We start from the raw sequence: 22,387 nt of genomic DNA on the forward strand, positions 1-22,387 counted from the left end.
AACTGTCTTTCAACTGATAGCATGCATAATTGGCAAGTTTTATTAATTGGTGTATAGTCTAATGAACAGAGGCATGTACATAACATTAAATGTCATAAATTGTTAAATTTTCAAAGAGAAAAAGAAGGTCTGAATGGAATGCAAATAAAGTAGGATGGAATTCAAAATGTAGCGCTGGATCAGTCACTTTGTAAGAAATATACAGCCAAATGTCTCCCAACCATCAACCGGGATGGACTAAGTTTTTAAGTACTTTTATTGTTGTTATAATACATTTTTATTCTAATAACGTTTTCGAATACTAAAACACAAAATATACATAATGTAATTTGGCTTTATTGTGAAGGTGGCCGTCGGAAGTGTCGTCCCTCTCACTGGTAGGAGCGGCCGAGTTCCGCCCAGCAGCCTCGCACCACGCTCAGGGAAAGCTTTTCTTCTCCCAGCGAGCAGCCTCCCAGCCTGCCCGGTTGCCTGCAAACACCGGATACTGCAGCCTTAAAAAAAAAAAAAAAAAAAAAAAAAAGAAAAAAAAAAAAAAGAAAGAGAAGCCTTGCACAGTGACGGCCGAGAGCGGCGAGAGAAGGACTCCTTCCTACGTCGTGTTTCCGTCCCTAACTGGCCTCTGGTTCGCGTTTGGTTCGTTTGGACATTTTTTTTCTCCTGGTTGCTTGACATTTTTTTTTTTTTTTTTGTCGTCAACGACATGGTCGACTATCACGCCGCCAACAACCAATACTCGTCGGGCGGGCAGCAGACCTACATGGAGCAGGAGAACGATTGGGACCGGGACTTACTGCTGGACCCGGCATGGGAGAAACAGCAGAGGAAGGTAAGAAGAAGCAGGCGAGCCCGTGGTGGGGTTGTGGCGGGTCGGGAGGTAGGCTGGAAGCTGGGAATTGAGGAAGAAAATGGCAGGGGAGGGACGGGAGGTCATGGAGCGAATGCGGGCCTCGGTTGGCCCACTTTCTCCATTGTCGCCCAGAGGCTCGGTCAGTTTCACCCCCCTTAACTCCCTCCCGGCCCATATGATTAAAATTTGATTTCCTCTTGTTTCTCGTCACGCTGATGCCACTTTATTGAAGGCATTTTACACCCCCCGAAGCCGCCCACCCAAACGGAAACAAACAAGGCGCCACATTGTCCGGAAAAAGTCCAACTTGATTCGTATGTGCATTTTAGTCAAACGCTTCGAACGCTCAACTCGTTCGGGTTTTCCTGCCCCAGCTTTCTCGGCGCTTCTGGTCCGCTTCGCCTCTCTCGGTTCGGTCGGCAAATCCGCCGACAAGCCGGGGGAACATTTTGTCGAATGGTTTGGAAAACTTTTAGTAGTCAATAAGTCAGCCATTACCTGAGCTTATCTGACAACTGCGTGGAGTGTACACTTCACCTCCTTCGAGGTTGTGTGGGAGTTTGGAGGTTCTGCACTCACGCTCGTGAAACGTCATACTAGTAGTATACGCTGCGTAATGCGATTTTTGGTGCGTACGGAGACGAATTGGACCACTGTGTCATTGTTTCGCAGTGGTTTAGATACTAACTTTAATTTGATAAATTAAATCACAGCAATTTCAAGTATTGCATCACGTGTTTTAGGCTTTTTCCACGTTTTGGATTTCACTGAACGCAACACAACGATTGACAGAAGTGACAATAGCTCTCTAGTGGAAAATTGCTTTATTATCTAAAATAGAATGAAATAATACTTTTTTTAAGTGTAAAAATACTGTTACAGTAGATGGGAACGGTTTTTTCCTCAATACAGTAGTTGAAAAACTTTTGCAATCCATGTTATACTATGTAAATACACAAATTAGACCACTGGGTCACTATCTGGTTCTATATATGAGTCTCAGGTTTGGTTTTATTGAGGGGAAAAAAAATACCCTAATTTTTAAAGTACAGTTTGGCAGTGCAGGCCCAGGATATGTTTTTATTCATAGTTTTGGTTGTTCTGGCTTGTCTTTTTGTTGCTGTTGTTTCATTAGATAATAGCACAGCGGGGAAGCTTCACAGGAAGCGCTCAAAAGTTACAAAATATCAATAAAAGTAGCACAATTGCAAGTTGTCTTGGCAGCGCATGTAATGAATGGAAAAGGGGAGTGTGACAGTTTCCAGCCCTCAGTGGGGAGCATGTTGAAGGAATAATGTGGAACTATTGCTTAACGGCGTGGAATGGTTGTGTGTGTGTGTGTGTGTGTGTTTTTGTCTGTGTTGTTCACTGGTTAGATGACTGACATACTAGTGAGCAACATACCCAACATTCACAGTAAGTTTTTATTAGGTCACTCTGTGTCTCTTATAGTCATGAAATGCACACATTCTCGCCATTTACTGAGGCCAAAGTTTGTCCTGAGCCGAACTGGCCAATCATTGACTCCCTGGGAGCTCTGGCTTGGGTGATTGATTGACAAGGGGAGCGAAAACTGGCAGCGCAGGGACAAGCGCCTGACCGATTTCCCCTGGCCCGACAGCAGCCGTGGCAGTGGCAGCGTACGACGAGCGAGGCTACATTTTTGTGGCATGGCCTCGCTCGCCGTGCCAGTCGTTGTGCAAGCGAGCGGTAAAACAGGGTGAAGAAATAATCCGCAAAGAATAGGAGGTGAGTTAGTGGCTGTGTTCGTAATCACTAACTAGCCACTATATAGTGGGTTGTAAACTGCACAGCTGGTCAGAAGCTAAGAAAAGGGCACCAGGCAGGAAGTTAGTTTGACAAGAGGGTGTGGCAATGGCTGTATTTTCTCAGCAAAGATGCGATAGAATTGAGTTTTCTCACTCATTTTTCATAAATCTCTTGATAAATCCTGGAATGAAATGCGAAACATTACCACAAACTCTTCAGTTGCAGGTGAGATGGAGCCCACTATCCCAGCTAAAATTGGGCAGGAGGCGGGGTACACTTAAACACACTATTTAATCTCAATGACGACAAGCACGGTGGGAACATGACGGCTGCACAAGCCAGCCTGAGCCGAGATTCAAACCTAGAATCTCAGAACTGAGGCAGACATGCTCACCACTAGCACAGTAAGCACACTGGATTGACCTCCAAAGTTGCTATTGAGATCAATTATATCTGCGCTAACCGATTCAGAGTCACTCCTCCTAAAACCATTATTAACTGTTCAGGTAATTATAACATTTTCAACATCAACTATCACATAAATATTAAATGCAATCAAATGGTAATGCAGTTTAAAATGCATACAACTCTGGCTACAAGGGAGCTAGTGCAAGAAGCTAACAGTTTACATTTTCTGAGAGCCCACACATCCAATTATCTTTTTGGGGTAACCTGCAATGTCCAATAAATTTGCGTGCTACACTGCTACCTAAGCATGGGCTGATATTAGATCCCGACCAATGTATGATATCCGTGAGCAAAAATATCGCAGTATCACAGTATTAAAATTACAACTCTTAATTGACCCTTTCAAAAATATTTGGATAAATAAAAAAACAGCATTTCCCCGCCATTGAACATGGTCAAGTATTTTTAAACAAATATTTGACACATAAGAGACAACATACGATGTTAAGTCTTCAGTTTTAATTAGTCTTAGTGGGTTAGTGTCCCATCACTGGTGAGCTATTTTTAGAACAGACAAATGCGCCACTCATGCTGTTCTTGGGGCAAACTAGTACGCACTGGCAGCATTTATTTATTTTAGGACAACAAAGGCATCGCGTTTGCACAGTGTCCTTTGTATCTTGCTCCCTCCTACTCCTCTCCCATGCGTAACTGCTCACCCATCGTCTCTCTCTAAATTCATTCATTCATTCATTCATTCATTCATTCATTCTCTCTCGCCAAGTAGGATGAACAAAATGTTATGTGAAGGCAATTTACTTCAAAGAGGTGGCTGTTTACTCAACTCTGCAAGTAGCCAATTTTGCTTCACTTTGAAGTCCCCTCATCCAACAATACGTCCATATTAGCGGTTATTGAAACCTTGACTTTTTAAAAGCACGGTAAACCGTCAAACCATTAATTGGCCCATGCCTAGCTCTACCATTATGCCTCTAATTTGCTAATTTAGGGGGAAATGCAGTGTGAAAGCAAGTCCAGAAGTTCCCAAATCAGTCCTTTGTTCACAAAACGTTCTTTCATGCCAATTCAGATAATAAAAACAGGAAGCAGAAGGCAATCAATCATAATGTAAGGTACGGACCACGTGGGTCTGTGGTTGAATTGGGCCCGCGAATTTGCCGTCTTCTGGGGTAATAAATAGTAACAGAGGCAGACGATTTGAAATTTAAAACCAGTCTTGCAGTCCACACCCCTTTTGCATTGAAAGCAGTTGTCTCTGACGTGCGCATCTGACTGTTCATGGGGTAAGCAGCCGCGATGAGGTCTGTCTGAAAGCCATCAGAATTAATCCCTTGAGTTGAGATGGTGTCACAATTTAAGATATATTTATGCTCCTAACATGAATACAAATTCATTTTGCTCAAGTTTACAAGTTACAACCCCCTTGTAACCTGTGTTCTAGATGCATCATTGAAATCTTATCCATTGCATGTCAAAACACGCCTCGCTGTGCCCTTGACGCCACCGTTTGCAACACACTGAGCTTGCTGGTGACAGTTAGCCTCCACATATTTCCAGAAGTCGAGGGCATGTGAAAATGGAGCGGGGATGGTAGAGCAAACAAGGAGGTAAAAAAACAAAACAAATCAAGGCAGACCTTGACCGATAAGTATTAGTGCTGATGGTCCCTCCTGGCCATTTGTCTAATTTTCTGCAAGGATAAGATAAAGGATAATATTGGAATGTAGTCATGAAGGGAATGATACGAGGTCCAGATAATCATACTTTTGTTGCGTGTGTGTGTGTGGTTTAATTTTTACAACAGTTACTCCAGTCTGTGGTTGTCTGGTGGGATTGTAGGGTGGTGCACCCGCCGTGTTTTTAATAGTCTTAATGTTGAAATACTCCCAAGTTTTTCCAAGCTGGGACTAAGGCGTCTTTTTCCTGTGGCGCTGCCAAAGTGGGCACACGCTGGACTTTGTTGCTGTTGCATGAAAGCAGGCAGGGCTGGTTAAGACCTACAATGGGCAAAATTAGCAATTAGTGAATTTATGGATTCTGATTCCTGAGAGAGATTGGTGGTAACTAGTGTGCATTTTACAGTTTGTTCTGTCATTTGAACGCTTCATTAGATATTACTAAGGGTAAGTTGATTTTAGTACTGGGGGAAAAAAAAAAATGGCTTATTCGGTTAAGTCGACCACAAAAATTGTCCGCCACAAAATTTTCTCCCGAGCCAATGTCTGGCCACTTCGGTGTTTGCACAAGCACATTTGTTGCTGCGAACGCATGTTTTCAGTGACTAATTAAAAAAATACTGAAGTAATCGATACAATAATCGATAGAATAATCAATTCTAAAAATATTTGTTATAGACAGCCCTAGTTGATTTATGGATTCCATTCCAGTACGCTCCAACCTAACAAACGATTGGCATAACCGTCCTGGCAAATATCTGTCTTGTGTAAACGGGATGTCAGATGATTGTGACCTGACAGGACTTTGGATGTCATTTGTGGTCATTGAGCTGTTATTGGTGCCGCGTAATCTTGTTAGGTGTGTTTACTCTGTGTCAGGTGACAGGCGTGAAACAAAAGGTGGGTTTAATGCAATTGTTCCGCTTTCGAAGCTGGCCAGAGTCTTATCTATTAGCTTCTTGTCACTCTTGTCAACAGACACGAGGTAAAAACAATGGCGACGTCTCGCAAATTAGCTGCACGGAAGATGTTTTTGTGACGTCTTGTTCTAATGCTGTTCAACTGCACTGTATGCATTTTTAAAAAAAATATACGTTATTTGATTTTATTGCTGCTTAAATGGGTTGCCTTTGTACCCAGTTAAAAAAAATATACACCTGTCTGTCATGTACATTTGAAAAGCAAATAGATTTTTATGTATAATTCAATTATCAAAAAAAAAAGTAATGCTTTAATCCAAGTACTCTGCTGCCTAAAGTGATTGAAATTGGGGCATGTTATTTAAAAAGATTGTTGGATAATGTTTTAGAGATAGGCAAGTACAGATATCAGGTATCGGTATTGGGCTGATAGTACTCCGACTTACTTCATGGTATCAGTACTCACAATGTTGGTTGGTATCGGCCTCCCACATGTGGCCATTTTCGACAATAAAATTGCCATTAATTCATGCAATTTTGAAAAACACATCTGTCAGCCCCCAACTAATTCCTTTTTCATTCCATGGTTTTTGTTTGTATGTTTGTTGAAAAACAAACTGTTTTTGGTGGTGTATACAATTTACTTACTGAAAAAACACACACCTTTCTACTCCAAATTTGCTGCCTAAGCGTGTTGCCACTAAAACCAAATGCAACTACCACCACTGTTTAATAGTATGCCAATCAATTAATTTGCAGCACATTATAGATTGATTGTACTTTTGACAGTTGGAACAAAATAGTGTATAGGTCGCTTGCACATGTCGTCACTTCCGCCTCGGATTTCTTGTAGTCGCCATGCTGGGTGGCCTCCATTTACGTAGCGATTCGGTCTAACACGTATCTATCACGTTTGTTTTCTGCGTTTAAAATGGTACATTGTTGCTGCATCGTTGGCTGTTCGAACAAAGCCAAGGGGGAAAATGGTCGGTCTTTTTTCCGAATTCCGAAAATAATTAGGAACCAGGGCCTGGAGACAGAGGAGTGCGGACTCCGGAGGGAAGTCGTTACTTTGGGCTCGTGTGTGCAGCGATCACTTTGTGAGCGGTAAGCTTGTTTACCTTTATTTAATGCATGAGGATTAATAACGTTTCGACCGCCCATATATGGGCAAGTTGCTTATGTTTTGGATTCATGAGCAAGCAAGTTCGGTAGTACAAGCTGGCTAGCGGACGTTAGCCGAAAGCTAACATCGAACATTTTCACGCAAGTAGTGCCAGTGCAAAGTGTTTACTGCTGAAATTGGATTGATTAGTCTTGGGCTTTTAATGCCGATAACATGTTTTTTGGTGGCAAAATGTAAACTTGGAAAAAAAAGAGACAGAAGGGGCTGATGCAAGAAAACAGACCCCCGGGGGTGATGCAAGAAAACAGAACCCGGTAGCCTACACATCATGCTAAAGAACTTATTCACGGCCACCCTACTGCGGTAAAATAACCAGTCTTTCCATATTTTATTTGTTTATATATTTGTTTATTTTAACAGGTCGCCCTGCGCCCGTTTTTCTGTCCAATCATCCCGACTGGGCTCCAACATTAAAGTTGGGTCCCAAGTTACATCATCTATGTCTCAGCCCAGTCGGTGCCAAGATATGAACGTGCACAGGAGAGACAAGCAAAGAAAAGACGACTCGAAGTGGCAGAGATTGTTGCAGTTAGCACAGGTGCCTACCATCCTGAGATGATGGTATGATGTAATGTTGATGGGGTACGCAATGACTTTCATTATGCTATGTACAGAGGAAAAAGTTGCTCTCTTTTAAATTTGTTTAATGTAAGACAAGTACCAGTACTGTGTTACAGTTTTCCCAATAATCCTTGTTTCACACTTGTCACAAAACCACTGTCCTTTTGGCAGTCTAGATTGGCACACTTAGGGTGATATTTGATTTTACAATCTGCTGCAGCACAAAAAACTACTTTATTCCGCATCTTTGAAGTACATGAGCAAGTGGTAGGTGACAGCGGCTGAGCAGGAACACTGGAAGTCCACTGCTGATCTAGTAAATGCTCTCCCGAGCAGTTCAGGTAAGGAGGGGACTTTGGGAAAAAAAAACTCTGGCTTTTCCAACTGGCCAAAACGAGCGATCTGGGTGGACTCGCTCAATCACACTTTGTCCACACCACAAAGTCGCAGAAGTCCCGTCCAGTTAAACTCATCTGTGCCTGAATCTGAAAATATTACAAACATTGTAATGAAAATATGAAACATAGAATTAAATAAGAAACTACAAAAAGTAAAGCCATACATACCTGGTAATACTATTGGTGTTGTCGTGACAAGTGATGGGAATTGTTGCCATCTGGCACCAGACAGAAATTGGGTGTTGTGACAGCCTCCTTAACCGTGAGATCATAAGAAAAGCTGTCAGTATGCTCAGTAGTTACCATGAACACGTTTTATTGTACTGGAAACTGAAACTAAAAATACGTCCTCTGAGAGTGGTTAACCTTAACCATTTAGAATAAGTTGATTAAGTAACATGTAACTAGTGAAAGGGTAGCATTAAATTTAATTAAGCCACGGGGAGGCTGTGCAGTTACTTTTTATTCTTATACGCTCTGCCATATTTGCCTGTTATAAAATTATTAGAAAAACCACATCAGGTAAAGCCAGCTGTGCATGTAAACACAATGATAACAGGAAGCCTGAGAACAAATCAACATTTTTGTGTGCAGAATTACCAACACCATGTGGTTTACTTACGTGCAACAGCAACCGTTTCTTCTGATGCGATGTTAAAGTTTACACTCTGTATCCACCCGCTTACAAAATAATTGTAAGCCTCCAGGGATTTGTTGGCGTGTTATGGAGCATGTTGTCAACACGAGGTAGGGAAAGATGTCCAGAGATGTCACATTTGGCCAGCAAGCTTTCTCCGTCAAAAAAAAAAATCACCCTTGGTCAGGACGTAATTAGGATCAATCCCGCCACACAGAGACACCTTCTGCTTGTATCGTTGTTTTTGATCTTCCGGTAAATCGTGAAAATACTGCGAAAATTACATCAGGTTGATAAGCTCTACCGTGTAACTCGCGAGTGTACCTTGTGAACCGGAGGACACCCAATATGGCGCCCGAAGGAAAAACTCCCATGATGCATTACGATGTGCAAGCGACCTATACCTCAGCCAAGGCAAAACAATCCTGACTGTTGTTGGGTGTAATGGGATAGCGGGAAGCCCTGACTTTATCCCAGCCACTTGTTTGTTTTTGACAACTATTTATATGTCTATACAATAGATCTGATTGTGGGAAGCTGCATCAGCTTGTCTGAAAATGCAGATCCAGCAGTAATGCTCCTGAGTTTGTGGAAAAGAGCTGGAAAAGGTGGTGTTTGGGCTTGGGTGATACCAAGAGAATTTTGCCTGCCCTTTGCCTAGTTCTTGCAGCATGCAAGTCCTCAAGAGTGCGTAGGAGGCTACCGATGATCCTATCTCTGCAGTACTAACTGGCCATTGCTGACTGATTTTGTCCTTTGTCAGTTAGTGTGAACATCCCTGATCCGCCACGTCCACCCCCCCTTCCTACCCAGCCAGCTGATTTCAGGTCAGCTGTGGGTAAACCCTCCATAGCACCCCCACCACCCCCTTCAGCTGACCGCCATCCACAATACTCATCCAGCAGACGGCCAGCCAGAGGACAGAGCAGTGAGGAATGTAGCCCCCACCAGCCCCTGCCGTACTCCCACCCCTCTCAGTCTTTTCACTTCCGTGCAGCCATTGGACGGCGTGATGAAGCTCAGGCGGGCCGAGGGATTTTTGTGGGGGGGCTGCAACATTCCTTTGGTGGCTCATTGTAGGTTAGGGGAGCGGGGTGGGGGGCTATTTGCTAGGAAAGGGTTGGGTGTCCTGTTCCCTGCCATTAGACAGACAGACAGACAGAGTTGGGGTCTGTAGCTTTGCAGATGTTGTCTGCCTAAACCATAAAATATTTTGAATATATTTTTGGTGATTTTGTACAGAAGCTTTTTCTTCTCTCTACCTCTCTCACTATCGTCTTGTCTCCATGGCCTCTGAGTTGGTGTGGATGCCTTTCATTTTGCGTTGTATTTTTGGAAATGCCACTTCAGAGCTCCACCATGGTGCACTCCACATGCACCATGTGGCATCTGTCCACCCCGCAAACCCCCACTTAACTCACAGAGATTATATCCCAGATCAGATGACCGGATTATATCCTGATGTGACAGAGGATTGACTCGTGTGTTTGTGTTTAACGTGTGTTCATCACACAGTGTTCACTCATCCCAATTTCCGCTACAGTTAATCAGGGTTTTGGAAAAACGTGCTCCCAACTGGGATAGGATTTGAATGCAGCACAAAATGTTTAGGCCTGATTGTTCCTGACTGATTGCTTTTGTAGTATTGGGTGGTTTGAAAGCGGCCTTTTGCTGCTTTCTATATTACCTTTCGTACCTTTCTTTCTTAATACTTGTATTCAACAGCCACACAAGTTGCATCAAGCCAAAAGATGGAAGCCAGTGTATAACAACAGAAATCGTATAGGTCAGCCCTAAACCCATCTGTTGGTTTAATGCAGTGATCCTCATGCCCCAGATTCACGCACGCGACCCCCACCCTCGGGGTGGAGGAATCCAAAATGGTGGTTTCCACTGCACAATCCCTTTAAAATGACTTTAATTTTACACCCCCTCCTCGCCTTAGTGTACAGTGGGAGTGGAGACGGTGAATCAGTGGATGTCTTAGCCCTTTTGGTTTGTTCCATATAAAATCATCATCGTAGCTCAAGATAGAATGTTCTTAATGTACTCAATATTGTCAAAGGCAGGCAAAATCAAGTGAAAACTCTTCTGAATAATTAACATGGATGGATGGATGATTGGATGGATAGATGGTTGGATAGAAGTCCCACTTACTAAAATGATCCTGAAAATTTACACATGGTCATAATGTCTGACAGTACAGTAGTATTTGTCTTCCCTTAATGATATTGAACATGGATTTCTGTTTTACAAAAGGATGGTGCTGGACATACTGCAGATTAGGACTGAAACAATTTAATAACCGAAATAATTGAATTAAAAAAAAAAAAAAAAAAGTTAAAGCACCCTTCTGCCCTGAAGCTTTGTGGTGACTTTTCTACATAGCCCAATGTTACTGCAGACCACTGATTGTAAAAATAACATTGGTGAATAATGGTGGCAATGCAGGAAGAATGAATGCTTAAAAGACAATGAATGTCCAAAGGTTGTGATCAGCTCACACTGAAAAAAAGATTAAGTGCAATGTATCAACTGCAGAGCAGAAGTAGCGTAGCGCAAAAGCATATCTATGATCAAACAACACTAAGTATCTATGTTGGCTTGTTTAATATAGCCTACAACCCGTTCAAACGTCTCACGGCTCCATGAGTCCTCAGCCAGTGTTGAATCTTGGCGTTGTCTACTCCAGAATATGGTGGAAATCTCTGGCTATAAAGGCTCCCACACAGCCTGGGTTATTTTCTTCCCTTTGTCTGAGTTGGATGGGATTGTTGACAGACTCGCATCAATTGCTGGCTTTGCATTTTCCTTGGCTGGTGTAGTTAGCTAGCATCTTTTTTTTTTTTTGTGAAACGGACAAAGCTTTTGACATGTCCAGTTCTTGCTTCACTGTCTGTTTATAATATCCACAATGTGGGCAAATATCTACTTTTAAAAAATTAGTTGCGTAATTAACATGTGGCTCATGACCTACCTCCACCATTTTGTGAATTATGCAACGAATTAGTCAGTTAGAGGAGACCATAGCTATAACGATTTGGAGGAGACAACCATTGACACCTGCCATAGACCACAAGAACCTTTTTTACTGTGAAAAATGTCAACAAGCATTTAGGGCTGGGGAAAAAAAAGTCGACCAAGTCGACTATGTCGACTTTAAAAATAGGTCGACTGGAAAAATTTAAGTCGGCGCTCCGCCCGGAACCATTTTTGCGCCGTCGCCGTCCATGTTTCACACGGACCTTTTATGCCGCCGCGCAGAGTGTGTTGCAAACTTCAGTGAGAAGAAGGCGGACAGAGTAATTTATTTATTTTTTATTTTTTTTAATGACTCCTGTTTGGTTGGTCTGATTGGTTGTTTGATTTTGGAGGTGTGTTGCACAGCCGCCATTAGCCTAACTGCGCATACAGTTCTTTTACTGCAAGCGTACATGTACACTTGTACAGTATTTAGCAATGTCATTAGGTAGTAATCGATAGGGGTGTCCCGACTCCCGAGGCTACTAAAATGTTGAGAATCAAGAGCCCTTCAAAATGGTCTTTTTCTACATGAATTGTACCAACAACGAATGGGTGGGAAGAAGTCAACATGGCAGTTTTGTCTTTGGTGATAGTATCAGATCGAGAACAGGAAATAAGGTTTGATGCAGCAAAATTCCTTGTTGGTGGGTTCTGTGTTTGGGTAAAAGGCAAAGGTGGCTCAATGGTGTGCTTTATCTTATGTTTTGAGGTGGTTATTTTGAAAGATCTCTGCCTGAAAGAGGCTGCTGATACAATGAACACCTAAAAAGCTTTCTTTACTTAAATTCATATGTTATGTGACCAATATACGTAAACATTTAGTCTGAACAATAAATCAATTGACCAAAAAAGAAAAAAATATTCCAACTTTTCTGATCACCGATATTGTTATTCTTGAAGCATTCTATTGCAGCAGCAGTTGTGCGTTTTCAGCTATCAACTACTTGGGATGCTGTTGCTAAGCAACCTGTTATTACAGCATCTTATTTTTAGTTGCATCTCCACAGCTCCACACAATGACCAGGTCGTGGACTGTTTGTTAACTAGCAACTCTGGAAAATTCTGCATATTAATGGGAGGCGTTGGCATCTTTAAAAATAGACTTTACACATGTTTCTTGCACCAGGAGTGTTGATTTGAGAAGACCAAAATAGATGATCAAAGTGAGGGAAAGTGGCAATGGAATCCTTCACATCAGTTGTTGCGATCAGTAGCACAAGTGTAGCCGGAGTAACACGGATGGCGGTTAAGCTGAAAATGACAACGCTGTGAGTCAGACGGGGGCCAACACAGGAGTCTTTGTCGACTAAATAATCCCCCATGGGTCAGCTTTGATTGGATCAGACAGGGATGGGAGGCTCACGACGGACGGCTTTACTGACCCACAAGACCAAACATGGCAGACAACTTTCCACCAGAGAAAACACACCGGCATGTGTACACTCACACAGTTGGGACTCATCAGATTCTTGCCTTTCAACTTCCTGAGTGCCATCATACTGTCACATCAGTATGATGAGAAAAAAAAACGGTTGTAGGCCAAGATTAAGAAGAAGATAATGACCAAGAACAAATATATAAAAAGACCACAGTGGTTTCAACTTCAGAATAAGCAAATGGTCGAGTTGGAAATTACTCGTGTTCTTTTTACTGCCACCGATTGGACTGGAGGTGTGGTACGATTACATTTCTTGCTTTGCCTCTGTTGAAAAATGCTCCATTTGTTTACTAAATCTAACAACCGGAACCAATACCCAAAAAATTGCGTCTCTTGTGGGTGTTCAGGTGTTCTTGTGCTTTCCATCCATCGCGTTGAGTCGAGCTTCTTCTCTCACTTTGCATGTGCTGTGACTTAATGTTTGAAACAGCAATTAGCAGAAAACCACAAAAACCACAGAGCTTCTTCTTGACTTTCAGTTGTGCAGACACGAAGCCCCTCCCAGCCTTTTCTCTACTTGCAGTCAGACCATAAATCATCGGAGTTATGATTTATGTCAGCGTCGAAACATGGAGACAACCACTTTTTTTTTTTTTTTTTCTTCTCTGCTGCTGCTGCTCTATTGGTTGCCCATGCCCATCCAACCCAGACACTGTAGAGAAGTTACTACATTTATGTTTTTATTTAGTTGTTGCTTGCGTTATCATCTAACAAAATCAGGATTTCAGTCAAACAGTCATGAGTGAAATTATTATAATTATGATGATAAAATAACTGTTTAAAGATTGCTGTTGTTGATGTTCTAACAGTAACGATCATTAGGGTTATACAAAATAAAATATTGCAATTCTATGGGGTATACGCCATGGAAGAGGCGGGACTTCCAACTTCCGTGATTTTGCACATGAGCTTTGATTCCGGTCCGGTCCGGGTTGCGAACGCGCAACCAAGGGGCACAAAGTCGGAAGCACATAGCCCACACATCGCAAACCGAACCGGAACCAAAGCTCATGTGCAAAAACAGTCCTGCCTCTTCCGTGGCATATACCCTATTCTATTCTATTCTATTCTATTCTATTGATAGAACATCATAGGGGTGTGAATTGCCTAGTACCTGACGATTCGATTCGTATCACGATTCACAGGTCACGATTCGATTCGATACCGATTAATCCCGATACGAATTTATAAGTCGATTGTTGCGATTTTTTTTCATTCAAATTTAGAAAATACTAATCAGTAAGCATGTAGAGTGTAAGATTTATATGAAAATGTATTATTTATTTATCTGAAATTTCAGTCTTATAGAGGTTGTAATCTGTTTCATGTTTGAACAGCATTAAAATAAAATATTAAGGCTTAATGTTCCGTTCATATAACATTCTTCCATGCTCAAGGTGTGAATCCTAACCCGAAGTCAGACGTTTTGTTGAATATTTTCCATTAAAAATTGAAGTTTAAAAATCGATTCACACACACACACACACAAAAAAAAAAAAAAAAAAAAAGGCAATGATGATAAGACGTTGAATCGGTAAGACTACCGAATGAACAATTCTGAGCTCTTAAAAAAAAAAAAATAAAAAAAAAATCGTTTTTTTTTTTTTTTTTTTATTGAATCGATTCGAGAATCGCGCGATGTAGTATCGCGATATATCGCCGAATCGATTTTTTTTAACACCCCTAAAACATCATGTTTTTCAAACATTTTCAGGTTATAAATTTGTCTTGACTTGACCTTGGCCCTGCACTGTCAGCGCTTAAAGAGACACTTTACTTATTGATCCATTTTTAGCAGCAAAAAGTTGCTACTTTTTCAATAATTAATTTGGTGACGTGATTATTTTTTTATGTACATTTAATAACTTTTAAACCATTGTTAAAATGAATCGAACGCCGGCATGTTTGTTACACGTGACTAAATAACCCGGATGTTTACGTCACTAGTGTGTAAACGCTACACTATGGAAGCACTATGCAACGCAGCCGTGCATCTAGCGTCAAACCCGGAAGGATTAAACCTTATCGCTTCGAGCCAACACGACAAAATAACCCTACCGAAGGAAAGTCTGCCTTGGATGTGAAAGTTGTGGCGCCAGATGGTCTTTTCGGGCACAAAATAAACTTTGACGAACGAGTGAATCAGGCGGGGGGTGAGTGGTGCTCGTGCGGGAGCTGCAGGAATGGACAATCCGCTAATGAATGTGTGCTGTCTGGAAATGAAAGAACTCGAGGATCGGTTCCTTGCGGACAATCTCAACTGCATCCTGGAACATCAGACATTCAACATGGCAATACTAAATAGACATTCTCAGGATAGCTTTGGTTGCGATGAAAGATGTGAAGAAGAAAAGTCTTGGAGGAGCAAATATCCAACAGGTAAAGTGACACACAGTACGAGCAATGCAAAACGTGTGGAACTGACGAAATATTTCAGGAAAAAGAAAAAATAGTAAAATTAAATGTATCGTCGTTACAGCACCCAACCTCCCCTAGCTGTTTTTTTTTTCTTTTTTGCGTAGCGTCCCACTGCGGTCAGGCCAGCCGCCACTCGAAAAGACGAAGTCAAGCCAGCCGCCCCAACGATTGTTAATACTGTGCATTACGGTAACGTGCCGACGTGCCCCTGCGTTGGCCACCTTCAAATGAATTATGAAATAAAACAGTCCGTGCAGTATAATAACCAATGCCCCCCCACCCCCGAAACATGCCTACCTTTCGCTTTAAATTTGCTTCGCTTCTCCGAGATCTTTCAGTGGCCGTAGTAAGACCTCGATTTGTGCCGGCTGTTGTGAGAGTGAAGGCTCCGTGTTGCTAGCAGTTGCGGCTCCTCCATCGGCTTGATTATTTCCCACGTCTGGTTCTTTAAAGATACTCGGTACTGCGTTGGGCTTTAGTATTAGGCGTGTGGCGTACCCCATCTCAAATTGTAACATATATTCGAAGTCCTCATGCCTGAAATGTTCGCTGCGCGCACGCCTGCTTGTCCTTCGGGAGGTTGACAGCACTTAGCAAACAAACCATTGTCTACTCAAGTAGCTTTTTTTTTTTTTGGGGGGGGGGGGGGGGGGGGGGGGGGGGTCTCGCGGGTTTTTCCTTGCCGACGCCTTGCAAAATTTTGCAATACAGTAAGGCATAACTGACGTTTGTGTCTTCCTCGTTGTTATGTCTGCGTGAACTACTGTTCCCCAAGCGAGTATACACACTAGTGACGTCACCACTTGGGGGCGTTGCAACACGGAAGTACTTCTATGTTGAAAAAAGTTAAATAAATCAATATAGGAGTGTATTCTTCAGCTCTTATGCATGTTTCGTAGCTATACTAACTATTTACTGCCAATCAAGCCATACATGTAAAATTAAAGGAGCCTTCCTTTAAACTTTTTTTTTTTTTTTTTTTTTTTTTTTTTTTTTTTTTTTTTTTTTTTGCACAGAGATTTGCATTGGCATCCGCTTTATTTTTTCGTACGCCGCTCAGGTATTAGGCCAGAGAATGATGAAGCCATAAAGAGGGAGGTGTGCATGTGTGTTTGTGCACATCTGTTCTCTGGAATGTGTGACCGAGCTGGACCTAGTGTGTGTTTTTTTTTTTTTTTGTATGGGTCATCAACAAGCGGAAACTCTGGACCCTTGCTGGACTTTTTACAAGGACTCTCTTCCTCCTCCTGTTCTTCCTGGCAGCATTCTTTGCATATTTTCTCAGTCACTCAAATGTAACGTCAGCAGAACGGTGCTTTTTTTTTTTTATTTGACTCATTCTGTCTTTTGTAAAGCTACTGAACAGGAGGCATTTGAGTACACTCCCAGGAAGTCTTGCTTGTGATTTAACTTGCTTTGTCACTTCCTGTCTGCACAACATCATATATGTGAGAACAGTTTAATGTGTGTCTGTGTGCTTGCATGTGTTTATGCGGTGTTGTGTTACACACCACAAAGCAGGACAGTCGGGGTAACTGTGCTGTCACCTTGATCGCGGTGTGTCGGCGGGAGTTTGCTAGCCTGTTACATCACTGTCGTCACGGTGACAGGCTGTGGCTTGGGTGCTTTGCCTTATAAGGTAAAAGCTCGCCAGGCGGGTGGAGACAAGGAGGAGGAGGCGGGACAGGAAGAGCCCGGGTGACCAGGCAGGCCTGAAACTCCCGTCGAGCGGCATTTTCACACCCTTGCTGTGCTTTTATGTTCATTAGCCTCTATGTGGCGCTCTCCACGGGATTGAGTGTAGCATTTTAGTCATGACACATCTTTAAAGTGTTGTTTTTGTCATACTTCATGTGCATACTTGTGCTTCAGGCATGCACACTAGTGTGTCAGCACTGTAAATGTTTAACCTGCTCCCCCCCCCCCCAATTCCTACCTTTCTTGACTAAAGTGGTCAGCTGTACTTCCTGAGTCTTTTCTCACCTGCTTCTTCTCTTTTCTTTTTCTTTTCTTTTTTTTAACACGTTTTTATGTAAGACTAATATTGCTATTATGTTGGAACTCTGTGAGGTCCGACCTCCTAAGGTCAAAGTGTTTATTTTCCTAAAGTCCCGAATGAAGTAATATACCTACGCTCGATTTGTTGGTGTGTGCATTAGCGACTGTAGTATCTTTACACATGCTGCTATTTGAATAATTGAGGAGGAAAAGCCCACGGTTTAGTGAATAAAATTAGGCAGTGACTGGTGAGTTTGAAAAGAATCCTTTGATACACTGCAGGATTACTTCTCCTTTTCAGAACAATAACTTCCCCAACTAGTTTCACATGTCAACTTGATATACCTCCCTGGTTACCATCAAGGTTTCAAAATTACGGGAATTGATCAAGTTTGAATCTTTCCATGGGAATTATTTGGAATAAACCAGGAATTTCCAAAATTTTAATGTTGGCTCCGGAATGGAGCAGTTAAGGTCCTGTAATGCCCTTGCGTGTAGGAGAACCATTGGCATTTTGCATGGGTGTCCTCTTATGGCAAAACAAAGTTTTTGCCTTTATGCTTTACTACGATACCTTACCTCAATTCCTACTTAATTCCCACAAGTTCTCATGACAAGTTTCCAATTTTGAATATTTACAACATTTCCCATCTTAACTTCCCATGATAATTTCCCACTTTTCTTTTTTACTCTGCTGCTCAACTTCAGTGTGGCCATTTTCATGTGAGCTAATCAACACCATACTCTCAGGAAACATTCCACTGTCGCTTTTAATAGTAAAAGTCCAACATAAACAGCCGACGCTATGCGCTGGCAGCTCCCAGTGGTCCGGCCAAGCTCCCGATTGGAACTGTGGGAAAAAGTGCTGCCGACAGGAAAACACACTCACATTCACCAGTGGGTGTTTAATAGTAATGATGGCAATAAAGTACAAATGACAAGAGCTTCAACCATTTTGTTGCATTTCCAGCAATAAAAAAAAGTCCCATATTTATTTAAAATTATAGCCTAATCGGCATAGACAAGTCAAAGAAAAGGGAAACGTGCATGGAGTTAAGACGTTCTGTTATAGTTTAACAAAGTCCTCTGAGCATCCGGAAAGATTGCAGTTGACTTTCTGAAGGTCAATATGTGTTATGAAATGATTTACTAGCCAGTCAGTCAGTAACGGCTTGTCCTATTTCATCCTGGTTAAAATTGCATTTGGTTTTCATTTTTCACTTTGACCCGGAGTTATGAGTAGACCCACAAAAAGTCTCAAAAACCAATCCCGGAAGAACACAGCAAGTTTGAACATTTGAAATGCGTGCCTTACGCTAGACATATGGGTGACATAAAATTGTGAAATATTTGAGTTGGGTGAAGTATGATGTTGAAGAGCCGCAAAACGGTTTAAAGTTTTCAACCATGCCTGAAAACATCACATCGGCCATTTTGGTTTTAATGTGTTGTTGTTGTTGTTTTTATGTAAATCTTGTTCATTGCCAGAGGTCCTTCTCAGACAAACTGCTAGATGTTTTGTCTTGATTGCTTCCAAATGTGTACCACATATACTAGACAGATGGGTAACGCTAAATTGGGTTGGGTTTTTTTCCATTGTGTGTGGCTGGAGTATGGTGTAAATGTTGGCCTTACCATAAAATGAAACACCATACGTAGTCAACTCCACAACGGTGCAGCTTGACCAACCGCCTTGTTTGATGGTTGCACCCTGATGTGACTCATAAGTGCCTCCTACTGACAGAAATGTTTAATCCTTTCTGGCGCACCGCCCAACATTTTTCTTTCAAATTCTGCTGCGGTGATTGTGCATTATAATCTTCTGAGCAAATGGCATCATCCAGCTGACAGGAAATAACTGACGTCAACATGAACTAACAAGCCTGAAGCAGTTAGCATGTGGCAACCTCAGTTAAAATGAACTTGGTCTTTCCATTCAGGGTCTGAAGAAAACACAGTGCGTTTTGATTGGATGGCCTTTCGTCCTCAGGTGGTTCGGACACGCCCGGGTGGTTTAATATTTAACTTCCCATTCTGTTGGAGGCCTTTACCTCACATTCCTGGACAATGAACGTGGACGTCGTCCTCCCTCCACCCACGCTCGGCTTCCTGAAGCGCGCCTCAAGACAGGAAGTGTGGATTAGCTTGGCTGCTGATTGGCCAGGGGGGAGAGAAACTGAAGCGATGGTGTGATATGAGAGAAACAGACAAAGTGGACGCCAGGACCGATCACTGATTATTCTTCTGTGATTTCATCGTGTTGTGCATGCCAACACTTCACTGGCCATAAAAAGCAGCTGAACAGTTTGGTTACTTCCTTCCTGTTAGCCTTTCAGAGAAACAACCTTATTATGAATGTCACCAGAGCTATGAATCATCTTTTGAACAGCCAATTAGATTGCTCTAATATGTTCCAAGTGCAAATTTTGGGATTGGTGTGATTTATTAAACCGGCATTATAGACCTAAATTTACAGTACGTACTTCCTCATAGTTACTGTATATTCTATGACTGAAATGCAGAAGATACCAGTCTACTATTCGACGAAAGGCATCTATTACTTTTTTCCTTCTTTATTTGGTTACAAGCAATCATTTGGCTTGGTATTGGTACTGAAATCTTTTGGAAATTTAGCCTCTTAAAAGACAGTTTCCTCAACAACGCTATCTTTGGTAGGCCTGTCTTTCATGAGTAGACCCACAAAATCTCTCAAAGTTGTTTTGATTCGAAATTACAATTTTTGTGTAATTATGACCAATGTAAGGGGTCTCTCGAAGACTAATTTATCCTAGAGAATTTGTCTGCTGTGTGGCACTTGTATACTTTCAAAATATAGTTCTGCAACTTCTCAACCTGAAAAAAATGCTTGGTGGTGCAATGAGCCTCAGAGTATTGCAGCAGTGTGTCGACATGTATTGGGTCAGACCACGTACACTGAGCAACAACTTGCCAAACTTCAAAAGTTTATAGTGTAGTGGAAATGTTGAAAGAGCAAGGTCTCAACATGCAAATATTTCGGTTGGTGCTGTCTACCCCGCAACAAAGACAGGAAGCGACATAAATAAATGAACAAATAACCAACCGCACAGCCTGACATTTTAGTCTGAAAGTCCCCCCCCCCCCACATCCCCACTCATTTCCTGTCTCGCCGTCACCTTTTTAATCATTATAGCAGTAAAAACAGCCAATAGGTTTGTATGAAGACAGGTTGACAGTGTGAGCGGTTAATAGTGACTTATTGGGTCAGGAGGATCATCTTGCACACACACACGAACAGGATTAGAATGGTTGCTGTTGTGTCCCCACAGGGCAATCTAACATGCCACCGTCACATAAGCAGCTTAGGTTACCAAATAGCTATGCCGTGTGCATCTTCAAAATTGTTCTTGTAATTGCTGTTTTATTCATCAGAAAACTGGAATTTTGAGTAAAAAAATAGCCCTTGTCACTAGTTGTGTTGATAAATGTCTATAACGGTACACATGAAAACATCTCAATAATCCAGGTTGAACTGTTACATGAAGTTGAGCGTTTTGGTTTGGAGCAGTCGCAGACATATTTCGGGTAATGTCTAGGACCCGTATTTTGTCGAACTCTATATGGAATTTGCCCAAATGAGCTGGATATATACTCAGCACACTGGTGACGCTGAATTGCTAAGATTTTCTTTTAAATCTACATCATTTATTGTGGATGGAGCATAGGCTCACCTTCAAACTTTGATCCTTTTGAAGATTCTAGGAATGAACCACCCACACCAGTTTCACAGATAACACAAAATTGGGTGGACCTTTCTATCATGACATGACACACTCAGAAGTCTCAAGGACCTAATAATGAAATTAAACAGGTGGTTGGCCATTTGGGGAATTCTAGGACTTTAACAAAGTTAAAGGATCCTTTAACAAACTCCCACTTGTCTGTGCCATTTTGAAGCATGACCTTTTATTTTTTTTTCAAGCGGACTATATCCAGTGATTATTTGCGCTACGGCGTCTCTAATAATGAATGCCTGTGGGGGGAAAATATGTCGGATCGTAAGTTCAGGGTATTACAACAAATAATGGCTTTGTTGCACCTCCCACAAGTTTTTGCTTTTAAATTCAGCCCCAGAGCAGGTTTTACTTGACAACATGAAATTTAGCAGGCATGACAATCATAGAAGAGAGAAGACCCACAAAAAAGCCTCAAGAAACCATGCCAAAAAAGATGCAGGAAGTCTGCCGTTTTGGTTTAAAGCTGCCATATGATCTCGTTGGTCATTTCCAGGGTCCTTCAAAGACGAACTACTAGAGATTTTGCTCCGTCGCTCCCACATTTAAACCACATATATTAGACAGATGGATGATGCTAAATTGTTAAAGCGACTTTTCGTCTTCGCGTGTGTGCAGAGCATGGTGGCTAGGTTTGATGGCTTTTGAAATGCTAATAAGTGAGGTCAGATCTCAACCAAATGCCTTGTGATGAACCAGAGTTTTGTTTTTTTTGGTTTTTTTCCCTGACGACTTGTCAGCACAAGTAGCAAGAAGGTGAATCTAACTTTGCTGTGTTTGCATGTGTGTTAGTGCACATATGTTAATGATAACCTGTCCAGACTTGAGAGGATAATGAGACCAAGAAGAGCAGCGGAGGTCTGCTTTGGCTTCATCACATTTTTTCTTTTGTGTATGGTTTAAGCATCTTCACTGTCAAGTGCTGACCTCCAAGCGACTTTTCAGACTGGTAGCCGCTGGCTGCTTCTTTCATTTAAGCCTTTCACTTGTCAAACACACTTGGATTCACTTGTAGGCCTCACCCTCATGTCCTGGGGGCTGAGTGGGGTTTTGGGGGTGGAGTTGTGAGGTTGTGTGGATGGTGTCCAGTTCCTGCTGTCACGCGACAGTAGCTGAGGCTGCGTATCCACTTACAGCAGCATCATATGAGCAGAGGAGCATGGAATGTCAAGTGAGGCCAGCCAGTTCGTGGGTCGTCGCCTTTTAGCACGCACCTGTATATTTGTTGTGGGGGTGTTGTTTTAAAAATAGAGAACAACCTCAGTATGTATTACTTCAGTATAAAGTTGAAAGGCCTTCCTGAAATGTT

The 22,387-nt window shown here is 42.0% G+C and overlaps 1 protein-coding gene and 1 long non-coding RNA gene across 7 annotated transcripts in view; one reads left to right on the plus strand and one right to left on the minus strand.

The window, feature by feature from the left end:
- Positions 1-389: 389 nt before the first annotated feature.
- Positions 390-22,387, plus strand: part of actn4 (actinin, alpha 4) — a 48,881-nt gene continuing 26,883 nt past the window's right edge. For 4 of the 6 annotated variants that reach the window (XM_077540114.1, XM_077540113.1, XM_077540115.1 and 1 more), the window contains exon 1: positions 390-829. In XM_077540114.1, the coding sequence (XP_077396240.1) occupies positions 704-829 (126 nt within the window). In that variant the 5' untranslated portion in view covers positions 390-703. The remainder of the gene's footprint in view (positions 830-22,387) is intronic. The other 2 variants (XM_077540111.1, XM_077540110.1) reach the window with 1 other exon arrangement.
- On the minus strand, positions 7,459-8,819 carry LOC144032745 (uncharacterized). The gene is made up of 3 exons (XR_013287783.1): positions 8,413-8,819; positions 7,959-8,045; positions 7,459-7,877 (listed from the first exon to the last, which is right to left on the minus strand). It is a non-coding gene; the product is annotated as an uncharacterized LOC144032745 (long non-coding RNA).

Source organism: Festucalex cinctus, chromosome 13, assembly GCF_051991245.1.
Source record: "Festucalex cinctus isolate MCC-2025b chromosome 13, RoL_Fcin_1.0, whole genome shotgun sequence".
Lineage (NCBI taxonomy): Eukaryota > Metazoa > Chordata > Actinopteri > Syngnathiformes > Syngnathidae > Festucalex > Festucalex cinctus.